Below are 18,480 nucleotides of genomic sequence, written 5' to 3'. Positions count from 1 at the left end.
GATGTGGTCGGCGACTTGTGTACGGAAGGCCTTACCCAATTTATAGGCCTTTGGGAGATCCTTGAGGAGGTGCATCTGGATGAGCAGTCCGAGGACAGTCCCATTTGGGCTTGGAATGCGTCGGGGACTTACACCGCATCCTCTGCATACAAGATGCTATGTGAGGGAGGAGTTAGATTCCACTCCTTTGGAGCTATTTGGAAGTGCTGGGGCCCTCTGGCGTGCAAAATCTTCATGTGGCTGGCGGTCCAATATCGGCTATGGACTTCCGACAGAAGAGTGAGGCATAACCTACAAGATCAAATTTCTCAATGCTTTGTTTGTGACCAAGAGGAGGACACGGTGGACCACATTTTGCTGCAATGTGTGTTCTCGAGGCAAGTTTGGTTCACTTGCATTCTTAGGATGGGGTTGCCCACGGAGCTTTGCCCAACATATGATTCTAGATTGGTGCATTGGTGGTCGGACACTAGAAAGCGTTTTCTTAAGCACTCTAGAAAGGGGTTTGATTCTTTTGTCATGCTCATCTGTTGGACGTTATGGAAACAAAGGAATGCGAGGGTGTTTGGTTCGGGCCAGATCAAGAGTGAACAAGACACGGTAGACACGATCTTCGACGAGCTGAGGATGTGGGCCACGGCAGGAGCTTTTGGAGAGCAATGTGTGATTGAGTAGTCGAGTATTGTGTGGGTGGAGTGGTGGCTCGGTCAGGCTGGTTGTAGCCCAACCGGCACTTTGTAAACTTTTGTACATATTTTTCTCCCTTCTATAAAGCTAAGGTACGCCATTGGCGTACCCTCGAAAAAAAGACATGGATGATAAAGGATGTGCTTGTCATCAACACTACTGTAGTACTGTTGTTGCTTTTGTTGTTCCGATGACTAGGACCTTGGAGGATATTAATGTTGACCGTGAAGATGTAGATGGTGGGAAGCTCGGTAACTAAGGGTGCATTAACGAGTTATTTGGCTCGTTAAGCTCGCGGTCGCTAAGTTTGTTTAGCTCAACAAGCAAAAACCTTATTCGGCTCTTAATGAGTAGTTTGGCTTTTTTTCTTTTGCGAACGCGCAAAAACTTTGCGCGTCGATGTATATTAGAAGAGTGAAGAAAAGAACATAGGTTTCGGCGGCTTTCCGCGGTTACAGAGCTTCCACGGAAGCACAAATATAGGCAACCCAAACACACCGGTGAAACACACAACGTCCTACACACATATAGGTCCTATCTCTAAATCTCCGACAACCCTTTTGCACCAAAGAGCTTCCAAAGCTCAACCCTGGCACTTATCCGCCTGCAAACTCACGAAAAACCACAACTGATTGCTGAAAAACGCGACCATTGCGCTCCTTCTAGAGCACCCACACGGTGAGAAGGACCATGGAGTCAAATCCCTTCCTCTTGGCTTTGGGGACGATAGCACGAGTAGCCGGCCACCACTCCATAGTGGCGTCGTCAGCTTCTAGCATGTGTTGATCAAGACCGCAGCGAGCGAGGCCATAGGGCCACACCTCTATAGAGAACACGCACCCCAAAGCAAGGTTGTTAGTTGTCTCATTGTCCTGGTCACATAGTGGGCAGGTGGCATGCGACCGTAAACCATGCCTCGTGCATTCTTTGCCTTGTTCGACTCGTGCTCGTTAAGCTCGCGAGTTGCTCGTTAGTGGGAACTATCCACTTTTGTATTAGCTACAAGGTTTGTGGCCTATAACTGGTGTGATCTTTATGAAAGGAGATGATGACCACATGAGGAGATGCATTAGTTGATGCCTCCTATGAACTATGAACTGGGTTGGGTCGATTAGATTAAATAGAGGAGTTGAGGTGCCACCAAATATTGCCACTTAAGATAGAAAGACACGTTGTGTTGTACAACCGAGTTTAAAGAGCTACTCATCAAACTTGTTAACTCATTAACTTTGAGGTCCAGTGTGTCGTGCTGATCTTGGGCTAGGCCTGAGAGCCGCCATCGACACGGCTACGACACATGAGCGGTTAGAAGATCTTCCGGGCAAGGTCAAAATCCCAATTGCAAATGGAATTGAGACGGATATGGTCACATGGTGCTTATGGTGGGATCGCTGGAAAATCACTCATGAAGGAAACTGCGGTTCCCCGGTGTAGTCACCTATGAGCATACGAGGTATCATGGCGAATGCACTTGCTACTAAGGTGAAAGCACCAATGAGAAAATCAAGGTGGATCAAATCAGCAGCTGGACTCGTAAAACTGAATGTAGATTCTAGCGATCATGTTGATGATGGTGACGGAGCTACGGGAGCACTGCTACGGTACATTACATTGGCTTTCATTGCAGCATATTGTTCATGTAAACAACATGGCATGCATGTCGCTTCTATGGAGGTGTACACACTATTGGAAGGTTTGCGGCTCGCCGATGAGTTGGGCATACTTCCACCCCTGTTTCCAGTTGCTCTGGAGAGTGATCCCCTGAGGATTGCCTAACCTATTATAGATCCTTCGGAATGCCGTGCATCCATGGCGGTGGTAACAAATGATTGCCGTAAGTTGATGAGTTCTTTGGGCAGGGTGATGATTGTGCATTGTGTTCGGGAAAGTAATGCTAGCGCTCATTATCTTGCTCGAGCGGGTTACATAGGGAAACGTACCGGAGTGTGGTGCGAACATCCCTCTGATTTCTTATATGGTTATTTCTTAATAAAGGTCACCCAAGTTTTTGTTTCTCTAAAAAAAATAGGCAGAGGTACCGTTGGTTTTCTCGGAGAGAGAGAGAGAGAGAGAGAGAAACATAGACCAGGATTGGGCTGTGCGCACGCACGGATGAAACACTGAAATACACTCGCTACATTCAGCTCGTGAAATGTGTACGCGTACGGCGTACTACCTAGTAGTGCTGCCAGTCAAAGATTCTACAAGTCAAAGCCAGCAAATTCACATGTTCCTGCGCCCATTTTATAAGTTGAACTCTTTGCGTTGATACTACCAGATCTGATCCCATGAGCGGATAAACATTGGGTTATCTGCACTGCACACCACACACTCCTGTGTCTTGCACGCACACTCAGAAGCTTCCTCTCGCCTGGAGCTGGAGGTCACATCCGTGCACACGGAACACAAATTTCCTCGTGTTTCATCCGTATCTTCCTTGTACAGTATTGCTCTATATACATATACCCCTTCTTTCTTGTTTATTTATACGTATATAAAACGAACATCTCTACGCGGAAGTGTCATCGGTACTCGGTAGTATATGCCTGCATCCGTCTTTCTACTTTCTGTGCTCAAGCTGCTTTCCCCGAAGGACAGGACGGCCAGACAGGCAAGCAACTTTATCTAGCTGTTGGGCAAGCAGCTCTGACGTCAGGACGGCGCACGCCAAGCCACCGTCACGGACACGCGGGGCCGCGCCGCCCTCGGGCCCGCACGCAAGCGACACGCAGACGGACGGGGCCAGTCGACGTGAGCAGCCGAGGGAGAGAGGCATCGGCGCAGCCCGCAGCCACGGCCGCACGGCACCTACCTACCCGCCGGCGCGCGCGCACGTTGCCTCGGGGCCGGGGCCGGGGTCGGGGCGGTTCGTCAGGCCTTTCCGCGCGGTCTACGCACGGCGGGTCACCGGCGCGCGGGCCCGCCCATCCCAACCCCCGCCCCCACCACCACCTGACCACCCCCAGCTGCGACGATGAGTGTAGTTCAGCGTACCTGTCGGCTTCGCAAGAACCGAGGCGGGGGTGCCGACCTCCTCCTTCGCGTCACCTTCATCCCTCCCCACCACCCGCAAAAATCCAAGGCGACGCACGCAAGCACACTGTACCAACTATGGCCCTGTTCGGCAGCTCTCCGCTCCACGGCTCAGCTTCTGGAGCGGCCGGAGCGGAGCGGCGCCGTAGCCTATTTTTCTGGAGTCATCAAAGTGGCGCTCCGCCGGCTCCCATATTTTGGGGAGCTGGATGACTGCCGAACAGGCTCTATATAAACCGGCGTATCCTCAAAACGAATAATTAAACATCGTGCCTTTTCCCAAAAACAGCTAAAAATAAACGTCATTCTTCGAAAAAAAATTTAGAGAAAAAACAGCACTAGTTTTTTCGGGACGGTGATCTTCCTTTGCATTCCCCACGATCGCACGGGCGGCGAGGCTGACCGCCGTGCAGGTCGCGGCGCCAGCGTACGTCCGTCCAATACGTAGGCCAATCAATCCACACGCTCCGGGCAGGCAATCCAAACAGTGGCACTAGCTGTTGGCACCCGCTAGCTTTCCCCAGACCGAACGTGACCGCCGGGTGGAGACGAGAGGAGAGGAGAAGAAGCCGCCATGAAGCAGCCTCTGCCCCTGCGCGCTGCTTTCCCACCTCCTCGATAAATCCATCCTCCCCAACGAACCCCACCCAGCTCCCTCCCCCCTCCTCTCCTCTCCCCTTCCTCCTCCACCCAGCCAGCCAGATCAGAGCAGGTCGGTTTCGCCGCTGCTTTGCTCGCGCTGACGGTTCCGTGAGAGCGAGGCGAGGCGAGGCGGCAACCACCAACCAACCGAGGCGTGGGCCGGAGCTGCCTTTGATGCGCCAGGCGCGGCCTCTCCCCGTCCTTTGATGGGCAACGCATGCGGCGGTTCCCTTAGATCCAAGTACCTGCACAGCTTCAAGCACCCCGCCTCCCAGCGCCACGACCCCGACCGCGACTACGACCACAACACCGCCGCCGACTCGCCCAAGAAGCCCGGCTCCCAGCCGACCGCAGCAGCAGCCGCAGCCGCCAAGACGGACGGCCACGCGGCCCCCGCGCAGCCCGCCGCGGCCATGAGGCGCGGCGGGGCGGGCGCCCCCGCCGACCTCGGCTCGGTCCTCGGCCACCCCACGCCCAACCTGCGCGACCTCTACGCGCTGGGCCGGAAGCTCGGGCAGGGCCAGTTCGGCACCACCTACCTCTGCACCGAGCTGGCCACGGGGGCCGACTACGCCTGCAAGTCCATCTCCAAGCGCAAGCTCATCACCAAGGAGGACATCGACGACGTGCGCCGCGAGATCCAGATCATGCACCACCTCTCCGGCCACCCCAACGTCGTCGCCATCAAGGGCGCCTACGAGGACCAGCTCTACGTGCACATCGTCATGGAGCTCTGCGCCGGGGGAGAGCTCTTCGACCGCATCATACAGCGGGGCCACTACAGCGAGCGCAAGGCCGCCGAGCTCACCAGGATCATCGTCGGGGTCGTCGAGGCCTGCCACTCGCTCGGGGTCATGCACCGGGACCTCAAGCCCGAGAACTTCCTGCTCGCCAACAAGGACGACGACCTCTCGCTTAAGGCCATCGATTTCGGCCTCTCCGTCTTCTTCAAGCCTGGTGAGCTACCGCTGCCTGCTGCGCCTTACTAGTACATTAATCCTTCCTGCTCTAGTCGGTCAACGACTACGATGTGCTTAATTAATTAGTTTGGTACTCCTACTACAGCAGGAACGAAACTAATGCCCGCATAATTAACTGTGGTTTGGCCCGCGATTGGATTTGGATACTACTCCTAGATGCTTATCTCTGTAATCATGTCACTAAACTATGAAGGATTAATGAAGTATTAATGGTAACAAGTCATGAGAACTTTTACGTGATGACACTGGACAACATTCCCTTGATGCAATTTCACACCAGTCTTTCTGAAATACTACAAGTTCACTGGGAAACTCATCCTAGATTCCTAGTTGAATGGCAGTGGGAAAGTCTGAAACTGATGGAAGGCTGCCTCGCATTTAATAGTCATCCGGTAATGGATATTTGGGGGAAGAATATTCTCTAGCAGTCTATTCTAGAATCTACATGGAGCCTTTCCGGTTATATGCTTACTGTAAACTTTGTGATGCACTCTACACTCATGCCTCCCTTTCTCATTCTTGCTCTGTTCTTTCCAGGCCAAATTTTCACCGATGTTGTTGGAAGCCCATACTATGTAGCCCCAGAAGTGCTGTGCAAAAAATATGGACCAGAAGCTGATGTATGGACCGCTGGTGTAATTCTCTACATTCTGCTAAGTGGTGTACCCCCATTTTGGGCAGGTGTGATATTTTTAACCCTTCAATTAACTTGGAAGCTTGCCGTCTGACGATTGTAGGCTTACCTGTTTTATGAACGTATATAACGCAGAGACACAGCAAGGAATATTTGATGCTGTACTGAAAGGTGTCATCGATTTTGATTCTGAACCCTGGCCTGTGATATCTGACAGTGCAAAAGATCTGATAACAAGAATGCTCAATCCTCGCCCAGCTGAACGCTTGACAGCACACGAAGTTCTATGTTAGTTTCTTTCACTACCTTATACTCCTGGTTTCCCTCCTTCTATACTCCTCAATGCGTTTTCATTTGACATACTTGCAACCGTTGCATTCAGGCCATCCATGGATTCGTGATCAGGGAGTTGCTCCTGATCGTCCTCTTGACACAGCTGTCTTATCTCGCATTAAGCAATTCTCTGCGATGAATAAGTTGAAGAAGATGGCTTTGCGGGTGAGTTCAATTCTTTTTAAGCTCAAGTTTTTAATTGCCTGTTTTGGATCCATGAGCTTGCAAGGAGGCAATTTTTGGCGTTCGTCTCTTCAAAAGATTCTTGTTCGCTCTGTCAGAATTGCTTCACACATTCATTCTTTGCCAGTTGTTGAACGATCTTCTACGCGGAATAGTACTTTGGCTGTTCCATTGGTTCTGTTTGGGCTATCTATGATCTTTATTGGGCTGTCAGCTTGTCACCTACTGATCAAAGTGCTTACTTGACTGGATTCACATTATCTGTACTCTGTAAAGAAATATAAGAGCGTTTAGATCACTACTCTAGTGATCTGAACGCTCTTAATTTCTTTACGGTGGAGTACTAATATGAGCAATATGCTTGCTGATATGTTTCCATTCTTCCTTTGTATGACATGAGGGAGCTATCAAAACAAACTGTATTGAGTTCTGAAATATGTCTTCGTGTGATGAAGCACACTTAGTGAATTATGCATTAACTGACATTTCGTGATCATTCTACCAGGTAATAGCTGAGAGCCTCTCAGAGGAGGAAATTGCAGGGTTGAAGGAAATGTTCCAGACTATGGACGCTGATAACAGTGGTGCAATTACATATGATGAGCTCAAAGAAGGCTTGAGAAAATATGGCTCCACATTGAAGGATACTGAGATTCGTGATCTTATGGATGCGGTGAGTTAGCCAAAACATAATACTGGCTTGGATTTCTTAGTCTTAAATGACCTAGTACCTTAAGTCCCCTAAGCTTAAATCCTTGTGAAGTAGAAGCTTTTAAAGTCTCTTGGAAACTTGTGCTGCCTCCGGCCAGTTCATATATCATATGATTATGAGGAAATTGGGAACTAGGCTGCTTAATGCACAAGCTGTTCTTCTTACAGTTGCATCTTTTTATTGGTGGCTTTCTTTAGGGCATATATAATTAGGAAGCATGCAGTAGACATCATTTTACCTTTATATTAGTCCTTTTGTCTGTTATGTTCCAAATAGGGGCACATAACTGTACTTCTGATATGCAAAACTGGATTTCTGAGAGTAAATGCTATAATCAAATTTTAATTCCTTTTTAAAGCACCTGGCATTTGATGTCTCTGAGAATTTGTGCTTAAGCACCAGCAGATGCGTATCTGTGGAAGTTATTTCTTAATCAACTAGTGTAGCAAGTCCACAGAAATTTACTCTGATGGCTGATAAGTTCAGCTTGGCTTTATGCCCCAGGATTTGAAATCATTTCAAAGACAAGTTATATCATGGTAAACAAAGGAACTTACATGTCTCTTTTGTACCATTGATTCATTAGGCGGACGTGGACAACAGTGGGACCATTGACTATATAGAGTTCATCGCTGCAACACTGCATCTGAATAAACTGGAGCGTGAGGAGCATCTGGTGGCAGCCTTTTCATATTTTGACAAAGATGGAAGTGGTTACATCACAGTGGATGAACTGCAGCAAGCTTGCCAAGAGCATAACATGCCAGATGCTTTTCTTGATGATGTCATTAAAGAAGCTGACCAGGACAATGTAAGTGTGGTCTTAATTCTATATATTTATTATTCTCTAGATATGGTATATCTTGGTCCATTACTGTCTTCCTAGCTTGGATATGTACAATCAATGCTAGTAATGGGATGCAATAGAGCTTGTTCAGTAGTCCAGCCAAGACAATAAAATAATTTATACCGAGGTTTCCAGTCTTTGGAAGAGGAACATGGTCTCTCAACCACTTAGGTCTTAACCACTAGATACTTGCAATTAGGATCAAACACTTTTTGGGTGTGGGAAACATATTAGGCCAAATACTTGTCCAATAAATTCCACTTGAAGCTATGCACTATTCAAGCAAGGCTTAAGGATTCAATTTTTTAAATTCCAGTGGACATAGATTTGTGCCCTATATGGTGCTGCTCCAAAAGATAGTTTGGTTCAGAGAGGCTGTCTTCATCAACCAACATAGCTCATTTGCTGCTTTATTAACTAATGCTTATGGTTCTGTTAGTAACAAAAATAAGTTAGTATTGTCCTGATTTTGCTCTCTTTTGTCAGGATGGTCGCATTGACTATGGAGAATTTGTTGCCATGATGACCAAGGGCAATATGGGGGTCGGGCGAAGAACAATGAGAAACAGCCTGAATATCAGCATGAGAGACGCACCTGGTGCAATCTAGGCTTCCACGATGTACATACAGATACAGCTTGTGGCTTTAGCTTCTTCCTGTCTTCCCGCTCTACGAAGACTTCCTGCAATTTTCGAATCTTGTAAAATGCCTGTGTGGATGTGTGTTTCTGGGGATTCTGATTTAGCTTGTCAATTGATTCGACGGAACGCATGCTAAGCTGGGTTGAAATGATCTCACACGTTGCTGCTGCTTAATCCCTGCAAAATGTTCAGTGAATTACCTCCTACTATATCTGCCTGGAATTGTTCACTCTTAAAATGGCTTGTCCCAATGAAGCATGTCCAGTTTGATGAACAGCCCTGGATGTGATGTTACTTCCTTTTCTCTCTACATATCACTCGCCATGCTACCGTGTGAACTAGATATGCTTATTGTCAATATGGCATGACCAAGCCTCTGTTTTCTAGTGTATGCTCGCTGTCCCTGGCATCCCCGCTGCATTCTTTGCACATAGCTATCACATGGGTTTTTTCATCGGCGCTTTCAAGGAAACCACTGGCGAACCTAAGCCTCAGACAAATAGTGGACAGATATAACACGCATAATAATCAAAGGGTAGACATTTTACTCCTCTGCGGTCTCAATGAATCTGACGGGCTACAGAGAAAAAGAACTACAGGGGATTTCCATGGTCACCAGTAGTCCCCGCAAGAGCAGGAACCACCTTTGAAGTGGTGAAATCGAACGGCATCTCGAATCACAAACTCCCGACCAGTCACCGTCGATATCAACTTGATCACCGTGTGGCAGTCACCGCAAATGCGCAGGTTTTTCATGATGTGGATAGGCATCCAAGAAGGCAAGTTCATGATCCCAAAAGCCACGGCCAGCTTCTCGCTGTGATGGATCTCAGAACGCAGGGACTCGGTCCTCACGTACCCAAGCTGCGCAATCTTCTCCATGAGCTCATCTAGCTTCTCCCGAATCGCGATCACCTGAGGGTGGGTCACGTCTTCTGCTTTGAAGATATGAATTTTGTTTTTAACTTCCATCCAGCTGTAGCCGGGATTTTTCTTTATCCCTTTGTCTCGCATTAGCTTCCTGACTTGTGCGGAATCATCTGATTTGCCAGCATCAGCATAGATCTTTGCCAGAAGCATGTAGCCTCCAGAATCAGGCGAGTCCAGGTCGAACAAGTGCTTAGCTGCCAATTCTGCGAGGTCGTTGTTGCCATGTGTCTTGCAGGCGCTAAGAAGAGCCCCCCAAACCTCAGAGGTTGGTTTCATGGGCATCTCGTCGATGAGATTCTTGGCTTCGATCAAATTCCCTGCACGGGCTAGAAGGTCCACCATGCACGAGAAGTGCTCCAACCCTGGAGATACGTTGTGGTCTCTCTTCAACATATCAAAATAAAACTTTCCCTCCTGCACGAGTCCAGAATGGCTGCAGCTTGACAGAACTGCAACATAGCTTATGTAGTCAGGTTTTGCCCCTTTCTTCAGCATATCATCAAATATCTCTATAGCTTGCTTCCCCATGCCGTGCTGTGAATAACCGGTGATCATGGCATTCCAGGAAACCAAATCCTTCCGACTTAGAAACTCAAATATTTTTCGAGCTTCTGATATCCTTCCGCATTTGGAGTACATTGTGATAACCGCATTCACGACTGAGGTGTCTAAGATGAGACCAACCTTTACAGTATGACCAATAATTTGATCTCCAAGTTTATTTGCACCCATATCCGCACACCCTCTGAACAATGTGACATAAGTAACCCAGTCAGGTATGACATCCTTCTCAGTTAGCATAGCACTATACATCTTGAGGCCATCTTCCTCAGCTCCATGTTGTATGTATGCCCCCAACATTGCATTCCATGTAATTACATTCCTTGTGGACATGCCATCAAAGAACTCACGAGCTTTCCCTATGTTCCCCACTTGAGAATATGCAGTAAGCATGCCAGTCCATGATACAATGTCCCTTTCAGCCATCAAACTGAATATAGATTCAGCATTCTGGAGATCGCCACACTTTGCATACATCGAGATAAGGGAATTGGAGATGACAACAGCTCGAGTGTGCCCACTTTTCAGAGAAAGAGAATGCAGCTGCCTCGCAAGACACATATCCATCCTGTTGGAGCAGCCACTTATTATAGTTGCCAGTGCAAACTGATCAACTGTCATCAACTCAACTCTCATCTGATTGAACAGTTCGAGAGATTCACTGAAGCAACCATACTGCAAGAACCCCCCAATAAGAACTGTCCATGCCACAGTGTTCCGATCGCGTAAGGAACTGAACACTCTCCTTGCTTCCTTAAAACAACCACATTTTGCATATAGTTCAACCATAGCACTGGCAACGTATGGGTCAATGCGCGGTAGACTCCGAATCACCTGAGCATGGAGTTGCTTACCCCATCCCAATGAAGACAATTTAGCACATGCAGTCAGAGAACTAGTGTATGTTGTTGAGTCAAGACGCACACCTCTATTGTGCATGTCTACAGCCATACAGAGGGCTTCTCTGGCTCGCCCACTCTGAGACAATGCAGACACCATCATGTTCCATGAAACAACATCTCGTTCAGGCATGCCCTCGAAAAGCTCAAGAGCATGATCAACACCGTATGACTTGGCATAGCCCGCTAGCATGCTGTTCCGGCAAAAAACAGTTGGCCTTTTAATCTGGCTGAACTGCTTCGAAGCAAAATCCACAGCCCCACATCTCACGAACATGTCAACAATGCCAGTCGCAACGTCAGGGTCGTCCTCGAAACCAAACTTGGTTAACAACCCAAGCAGCTGCGGTGCCACTTCATGCCACCCGAGAGCGCCGCAGGACTTCATGGTGCAGCCGAAAGTGAAGGCGTTCGGCAAGGAGTCCCCGGTTCGGCGCATGGACATGAAGGTCTCCAGAGCATCCGTGAACTGGCCGCTCTGGAAGTAGCCGGACATGAGAGTGTTCCAGGAGGTGACATCCCTCCTAGGCATTCTACCGAATAGCTCCTCGGCATCGCTCAGGCTGCCCAGCTTAGCGTACCCATTCATCATTATGTTGTGGGTGATGACGTTGGGCTCCGTGATCTCGCCGCGCAGCAGGCTTCGGGCGTCCGGGAGGGCTCCGCAGGAGAGGTAGGCGTGGAGGAGCGTGTTCTGGAGGAAGACGGCGGACGCGAGGCCCACGCTGACGAGGCGGCCGTGCAGCGCGCGCGCGCCGGAGAGCGCGCCGCGGGCCCCGCACGAGCGCAGCGCATCCGCGAGAGCCTGCGTGACGGCCATGTGGGAGGCGGCGGCGGGAGCGGGGAGATGAGGGGGAGGAGACGGCGGTGGCGCCCATGGCGTCGCCACCATTCAAACACAGGCCGCAGCGGAGGCGAGGTGGACGTGAAGCGGAGTATGGCAAGTGGGACCGAGCTGTGTGACCTTTGCCTGGGTGTGGACCAAAAGGTGCTGGAGCAGATACCGTTTTCCGAATGTGAAAGCGTAAGTTGTTCCTCGCCTTGCCTGCTCACCGCCTTCTGTAGCTCTGCTCCGTCGTCTGCGTCTCTCTGACTCTGTCCTTGCTCACGAGGCGCGCCCCAGCTCGATCCCACGCGCGGCGAGGAAGAGGAGCGCTAGGGTACAGGGTTTGGGGCCGAGGCCATGGAGGAGGGGGGAGACGCATCCCTGGAGGCCCGGTCCGGCGTCCTGCTCGTCGGCGCCCTCGGCGTGGGCAAGCGAACCATCCTCTCCCGTGAGATCCCGCCCCCTCTCGCACTCCTCCCTCTTACATCTGTACATGTCCTAATTGGGATACGTGCTTAGGGTTCGAATCCGCCGTTTCCCGATTACGTCGTGCTGCTAGTTAGTATGGAGTTGACGGGGAAGGGGAGGATCCGAGAATCAAGTGTGTTCTAGCTGATAATTTAGTTCCATTTTCAGTTTCATCACTGGCTTGACAAAATTCCTTTGTGGAGATTTAGGTTTATATATATGCTTTGGCACATCCTGTATATTTCTTCTGTGATCGGCTGGGCACCTCTTATGTTCTTATCATTTCCATATCATCATGAACTGCAGGGTTGATTGGGACGGAAGTACCGGACACATCCGACTTGTCCTCAGGTGTGCTCTGTCAGGGGTATGTGCTTGAACGCCTACACGGCGAATCACCGTGTTGTGTATGAGTGGTGGTGTGCTTGCAGAATTATTGGACCTAGTTTTCATTTAAGGATATCTGACAGAACCTCTGTTGCTATTGATTGGTATCCAGGTGGAAAATTGACACCAAGTACTACTCTGCTGATATTTCCATTTGGACAACACATCTTGAGGAAGGGTTTTCTCTCGGCTCGCTCCCTCATCTGGACCAGTTGGCTGCTCTCATTATGGTCTTCGATATGAATGATGTCAGAACAGTGAACCCGTCACACATTCTTTGATTCTAACTGTTATTTCTAGTTCCATTTTCAATCTATAATCTTTCCTTTAACTCTTTTGAACCTTGTAACTACTGGTGTTCAATTGTTTGATCCTCAATTCTGCAGTAGGCTAATCATCTCAGCAATTATGCAGGAACCGTCCTTACTTACGCTCCGAAACTGGGTTGGTAATATTGATGTTCAGAGGTTTGAAGTTCTGCTGTGCATCGGAAATAAAGCAGATCTTGTGCCTGGCCATGGTGCACATGTGGAATACAGGAGGCGCATGCAAAGGATTGGCGAGTCAAGTAGTGATCCACATCCTGAATATTTGGATTTTGGGATAAATGAAAATGAAGGTTGTGGTTTGTTATCAGAGGAAGAACCACAAATAGAGATCAGAGACTCCACTTTGAAGTGGTGCATTGAGCATAATATTGAGTATATTGAAGCTTGCGCTTCCAATGCTGACTTTGACAAATGTAAGTAACTAAGTTGTCCTGTGGGCTGCAATTGTTCGACAAAACCACATTATTTTTACCTTTTACCATCATCTCACCGTACCATGTGTTTTAAACTGAAGATCATCTAATTAGGTGTACACTTAGTATATAATGATAATGCTCATCTTCACGTCAATTGGCTCTCTTATGACTTCTTACTTATGTGTGTTTTTTCTGATACTTAACATATTTCTGCATACTATTTTGGATCACACTTTGGGGTGCCATCAACCTGCTTTTCACCATCATACATTTATTTACCATCCCTGTTGTGTATGATTCACTTAGCACTGTGCTTCTTTTTGACAATTTTCTGTGGTGATTATGATCCTTCTTGGAGGGCCTAAGTTTTGTTAGTGGCATCGTAAGCTTGCCTTCTTAGTGAAGCTCTGGACATGGAGCTTCTTAGTAGAAAAGGTCATGAAGCTCAAACTTCTCTGAAAAATGCATGTATCGGAACCGTGTTCAGGAAGATTTAAACCTTTGTAAGCTTAAACTCAAGCCAGACCAAATTTGGCCTATGTAGATTCCCATTTATTTTTCAGCGCTGTAGTATCTTGGAGATCAGTAGCACCCAATTAATTAAAAGTCACATTTTTTGTTAGTATTGGTCTGTTGATCAAATTGCATTTAGTATTTTATATGGTAATTTATGTCTGAACCTGCAAAATTGAAAAGGCAATTCAAGTCCATATTGTTTTATACCGTATTACCGCTTAGTATTAAATGCCATACACCAAAAGGCTAACAAGTTAAATGGTTGATCCACATGCATGGCATCGGTGGCTGTTTTTATTGTGTGAATTATGAAATTTTATTATAATTGTTTGACGGAGTCTAATAAAAGGGACCTATTTTCTATCCAAAGTTGAATATTGCGTGTATTTAAATAGATCTTTTGGATGCTCTTTCAATTCTGAACTGTCGTCTGTTTATAATTACCAACAGGCCTATCAGTGGATGGTGATAGCCAAGGCCTAGAGCGACTCTTTGGAGCCCTTTCTGCACACATGTGGCCTGGAATGATTCTGAAATCTGGAAACAAAATTACCACTCCATCCTTGGTCGAAAAAGATGGTGAGTTAAATAAGAAAACAATATAATTACGTGTTTAACCATAAATTATTAAATTAGGGCCATGGTTTTGTGATGAGTCATGCTTGCTCTAACAAACAACCATATGATGTGCAAAGCTGGAGCGATTTTGATAATTAGAATATCTTGCCCTCCATTATGGTTCCATTATTGAATTTAGAACCCTGTATTTGGCCTTAATTGTTCTGTTTTCTTCTGATAGAATCTACAGATGATGAATTGACTTATGAATTTGACTACGAGGTCCTGTCCCATGCATCTGATGAGCAATGGGAATTCGTCGGTGAATCGAGTACATCAAGAAGCTTGGAAGGATTGGATGAAGCTAAATCTATGCAGGACAACACACAGCAAGTTGTGAACGGCAATGCTAGTTCTTTGGCGCCCAACCCTCTTCCATATGACAGATCTACAGAACCTGCCAAAGAAAATCCTGTAACTCAGAGTCACACAACTGAAGATAGTAGTAATCATGTGGATAACACTGAAGCAGATACTTCTGAGGAGGACCAGCGAACTGACACCCCAGAGGTTGATACACTGTTTGAGGATGATCACTATGGCGTAGATGATCTGGAGCGACTAATGTCAGAGATTGGCAACATGCGCTCCAACCTAAGGCTCGTTCCTGACTTCCAAAGGAGGGAGATGGCTGCCAAGATAGCCATGAAAATGGCAACCATGTTTGGTGATAGTGACGATGAGGGCTTCCATGCTGTCTAAGCCAAATTGCTTATCTTCACACAGGATTACAGGTTATGGCAAGCCTATTTGTATAGGGAGATCGGCATCATGCCACCTAGGCATTTTTTATAAAATCCTGATGCCATTTCCCACCAACACAAATTTTGTACCTCAATAGTCCTTCCAGATATTTAGTCATTTTACCTTCTGTAGAGTTATTCATACTTTCTATTGTTATAGGGTTTGTGCTGTATCATTAAGAATTTAATCTCTCTTGATTCTTGAATCAACTAGCTATTGTATATGTAGCTTATCAAATATTATGTTACTGTTGAATTACGCAAAACATGAGTGATAAATGAGAGCATCCTACCAAATTATCGTATGGTTCTAAGAGGCTGAAAATGAGATGGTGCATCTGGAGATCTTCAGGCAAAGAAAATATCAGATATACAACAGCACATAACAGTAACAGTGCTCCATATCATGTGTTCAGTACGTAAAGTCTATTGTTCCAAAAACTCCTCTATCTACAGCTAAAACCTGACAACACTACATAACAAAACGAAATGCCAAGGGGTTTATACAATTCACACAGTTATTGTCCTTCCAAGCTTTTTGATAGTGAACCGTTGTCAGAGCTCTCAGGCTCAGGCTCTAACATTGGTTGGCCATTTTGGTCATTCACCATGTCAGGTTTAGACTGTTGCAGATTCCCAGATGGCTCGTCTGATAACTTCGATGATCTTGCACTATGTTGCATACCCCTTGGACCGGAAGAGAATGGTGTTACCTGCGAAACATGGTAGAGATCATGGAGAGTTATTCCAGACAGTGGTAAAACAAATCAGACTATTGTTAGTTCAGTTATCAGATTGAGCTTGAAACTTTTAAAACAACTCATTTATCCTGCCTGCAAAGAGATCTGCAAACAATATATTAATTTGAAATAGTAGCATACTTTTTTCTGGATTGTGGCATCGGGGCAAGTTAAAGAATATCATGTTAATTGCAAGCACTCACATCATTTGAAGCCTCTAGCCTTGCCCTCAAAGCTTCATGTTCGGCTTTAACACGGGACGGGACACCATCCTTTTGATAAACATTCCTTTTGGCAGTCTCCTCATCTACTTCAACCGAACCAGCAGCAAATGGGTGGTTTACTGGAATCCATCTAACTGTCTCTGGATCGACATCTGGTGGCAGGGGATCACCTTCTTTAAGAAACACAGTGGGCCTTTTCCACTGATATGCATGTGATCTCCTTTTCTGATGCATGACCTGTTGTTCATTTGTAAGCCGGACAGGAGCCATGCGGTACTCCTTGCCAAACATCTGAGCAGTAGAAGTACCTTCATCGATCTTGACTAACGAATTATTGAAAGGATCACTGTACACACGTGGTTTTGCACTACAGGAGTTGCCTTGGTCAAAATTATTGCACGATTTAAAGAGAATATTAGACAATTGCAGTAGAAGGGTTTAAAAAAAGGTTAAAAGTAGGCTTGGAAACCAGCATAACATTTTTTGTTTATCCCTAAGGTTTTATTGACCTTGATCACTATCACTAGTCACTTAAAGTAATATTACAATTGCCATAGCAGTCAACAAGAGTGAGGCGTGGATTTACAATGTTATAAAGCTAGTTGCTAGACAAATGGAGAAGATGACAATTCTTCCCTCAGAGAAGAATTCACCCCTATAGTTAGACCATTAGAACTTAGAAGGGCAACCAAATCATATAAAGTGATATCATGACATGAGGCATCAATGGTCTAATGGTGGTGGGTCACATGAAAAAGTTATATTAGTTCTGAATGTTTTGTAAACATGATTCAGAATATACAATAAAATGTTGTTAGAAAAACAACCGATTCTAAAGCATAACACCAAAAGTGGATTTGAGTATGAATTCAATTCTAATTTAGACCAACAAAAAATGTGGTCAAACCACATATTCCAAGAAAAGTAGGTTTCTGTACTGTCTTCTTAAATACACATATGAGTAAACCTCTAAGCCCAAATCGTCATATGGAAAACTATGGTGGATAGTGCAGAAGAGAATCAAAACTGAAGTTTGACAAGATAGCAAGACATACATCCCACGTTGCCCAGACTTTAGATGCCCGCGCCTTACTAGATCAGAAACAGAACCACTACTATCTTGCTGTTGAGTTCTTATGATGACCTGTCTTGCGAGAGCAGCCAAAAATGCAATGCCGAAACTGAAGCCTGCAATGGAATTTAGTCCAATGTTTTTCCTGATCTGCATGAAAACATAAATAAGAGAGTATTTGTTATGCAAAGATGGAACTACATACGATATGATCACATGACTATAAGATGGTAATGTATCGGGTACTGGCAAAGAGATAGTTTAGGCCTCGTGCTGTAAATAAAATAAAAAGGCCACATAGAATTTCTCAAGCTGCCCAAAATGCCTAAAATGTAAAAATCCATGTGACTGCTGGGGGTTAAAATTTAACCAGTTCCTTGAATCCCTGATGCATTGGAGATTGTTTATGAGCAGTGAACTAAGAATCACCAAAGGAAGAAAAAAACAGTGGGTGGGTGGGTATTTCACTCCAAGTACCAAGGCCATATTTCCCACTTAGCATTTCGACAAGGCACTAAACAGATCAATTTTGATAAGGTGTCGTTTCAAGCTAATTCCGGTCTACAATTTGAGTATTTTCATACATAATATCAAGGCAAGAATATATACTGTATGTATACGCAAACCTATCTTCTTTACATCTGCCACATTTTGCTCACCAGGCTAACTACATTTCATGCACAACAAGAGCTAAACCTAACAAGCAACCACAGCTCAGACCTGACAGTGGCCAACCCTCACAGTCCAAAATGTGCAGAAATAACAAGCAAGAGAAACGGGCCGCGTTACCGAGACGACAGCAGGAGGCAGCGAGGCGACAAGCGCCCTCAAATCCCCCACCCTCCTCTCCAGAACCCCGATCCTCCGCTCCCCGTCCGGGGCGCCATTCGTGTCGCTCGAAGCCCTAATTGGGCGGGACCGCCTAGGCCTCCCGCGGAAGCATCTGGGCGGGATTAAGCGGATGGGGGCGGAGAGGGAGACGGCGAAGGAGGCGGAGGCGGGCGCCATTTCTGCCCTCGCATGGAGGGGGTAGCTAGCTAGGCTAATGGCCTGGGACTG

The 18,480-nt window shown here is 46.7% G+C and overlaps 4 protein-coding genes across 4 annotated transcripts; 2 read left to right on the top strand and 2 right to left on the bottom strand.

Annotated features, from left to right (window-relative positions):
- Window positions 1-4,244: 4,244 nt before the first annotated feature.
- On the top strand, window positions 4,245-8,966 carry LOC119365627 (calcium-dependent protein kinase 13). Its single transcript, XM_037631271.1, has 7 exons — window positions 4,245-5,319; window positions 5,880-6,023; window positions 6,112-6,264; window positions 6,359-6,474; window positions 6,998-7,165; window positions 7,791-8,015; window positions 8,538-8,966. Exons 1-7 carry the CDS (start codon window positions 4,569-4,571, stop codon window positions 8,658-8,660), a joined length of 1,680 nt encoding a protein of 559 aa, XP_037487168.1. The 5' UTR covers window positions 4,245-4,568; the 3' UTR covers window positions 8,661-8,966.
- A 136-nt stretch (window positions 8,967-9,102) lies between these two features.
- LOC119365626 (pentatricopeptide repeat-containing protein At3g26782, mitochondrial-like) lies at window positions 9,103-12,097 on the bottom strand. The gene has a single exon (XM_037631270.1). The coding sequence runs from the start codon at window positions 11,972-11,974 to the stop codon at window positions 9,305-9,307; it is 2,670 nt and encodes an 889-aa protein (XP_037487167.1). The 5' UTR covers window positions 11,975-12,097; the 3' UTR covers window positions 9,103-9,304.
- Window positions 12,098-12,122: 25 nt separating this feature from the next.
- LOC119365628 lies at window positions 12,123-15,651 on the top strand. Its single transcript, XM_037631272.1, has 6 exons — window positions 12,123-12,356; window positions 12,683-12,743; window positions 12,876-13,011; window positions 13,178-13,505; window positions 14,475-14,603; window positions 14,824-15,651. Exons 1-6 carry the CDS (start codon window positions 12,266-12,268, stop codon window positions 15,342-15,344), a joined length of 1,266 nt encoding a protein of 421 aa, XP_037487169.1. The 5' UTR covers window positions 12,123-12,265; the 3' UTR covers window positions 15,345-15,651.
- Window positions 15,652-15,732: 81 nt separating this feature from the next.
- Window positions 15,733-18,474, bottom strand: LOC119365629 (protein MULTIPLE CHLOROPLAST DIVISION SITE 1-like). The gene is made up of 4 exons (XM_037631273.1): window positions 18,211-18,474; window positions 17,405-17,571; window positions 16,329-16,716; window positions 15,733-16,098 (listed from the first exon to the last, which is right to left on the bottom strand). The coding sequence occupies exons 1-4, from the start codon at window positions 18,427-18,429 to the stop codon at window positions 15,904-15,906; spliced, it is 969 nt and encodes a 322-aa protein (XP_037487170.1). The 5' UTR covers window positions 18,430-18,474; the 3' UTR covers window positions 15,733-15,903.
- Between the last annotated feature and the right edge of the window lie 6 nt (window positions 18,475-18,480).

This window comes from Triticum dicoccoides, chromosome 2B, assembly GCF_002162155.2.
Source record: "Triticum dicoccoides isolate Atlit2015 ecotype Zavitan chromosome 2B, WEW_v2.0, whole genome shotgun sequence".
Lineage (NCBI taxonomy): Eukaryota > Viridiplantae > Streptophyta > Magnoliopsida > Poales > Poaceae > Triticum > Triticum dicoccoides.
Note: the sequence above shows the minus strand (reverse complement) of the source record. Positions and strands in the feature narration are given on the sequence as shown.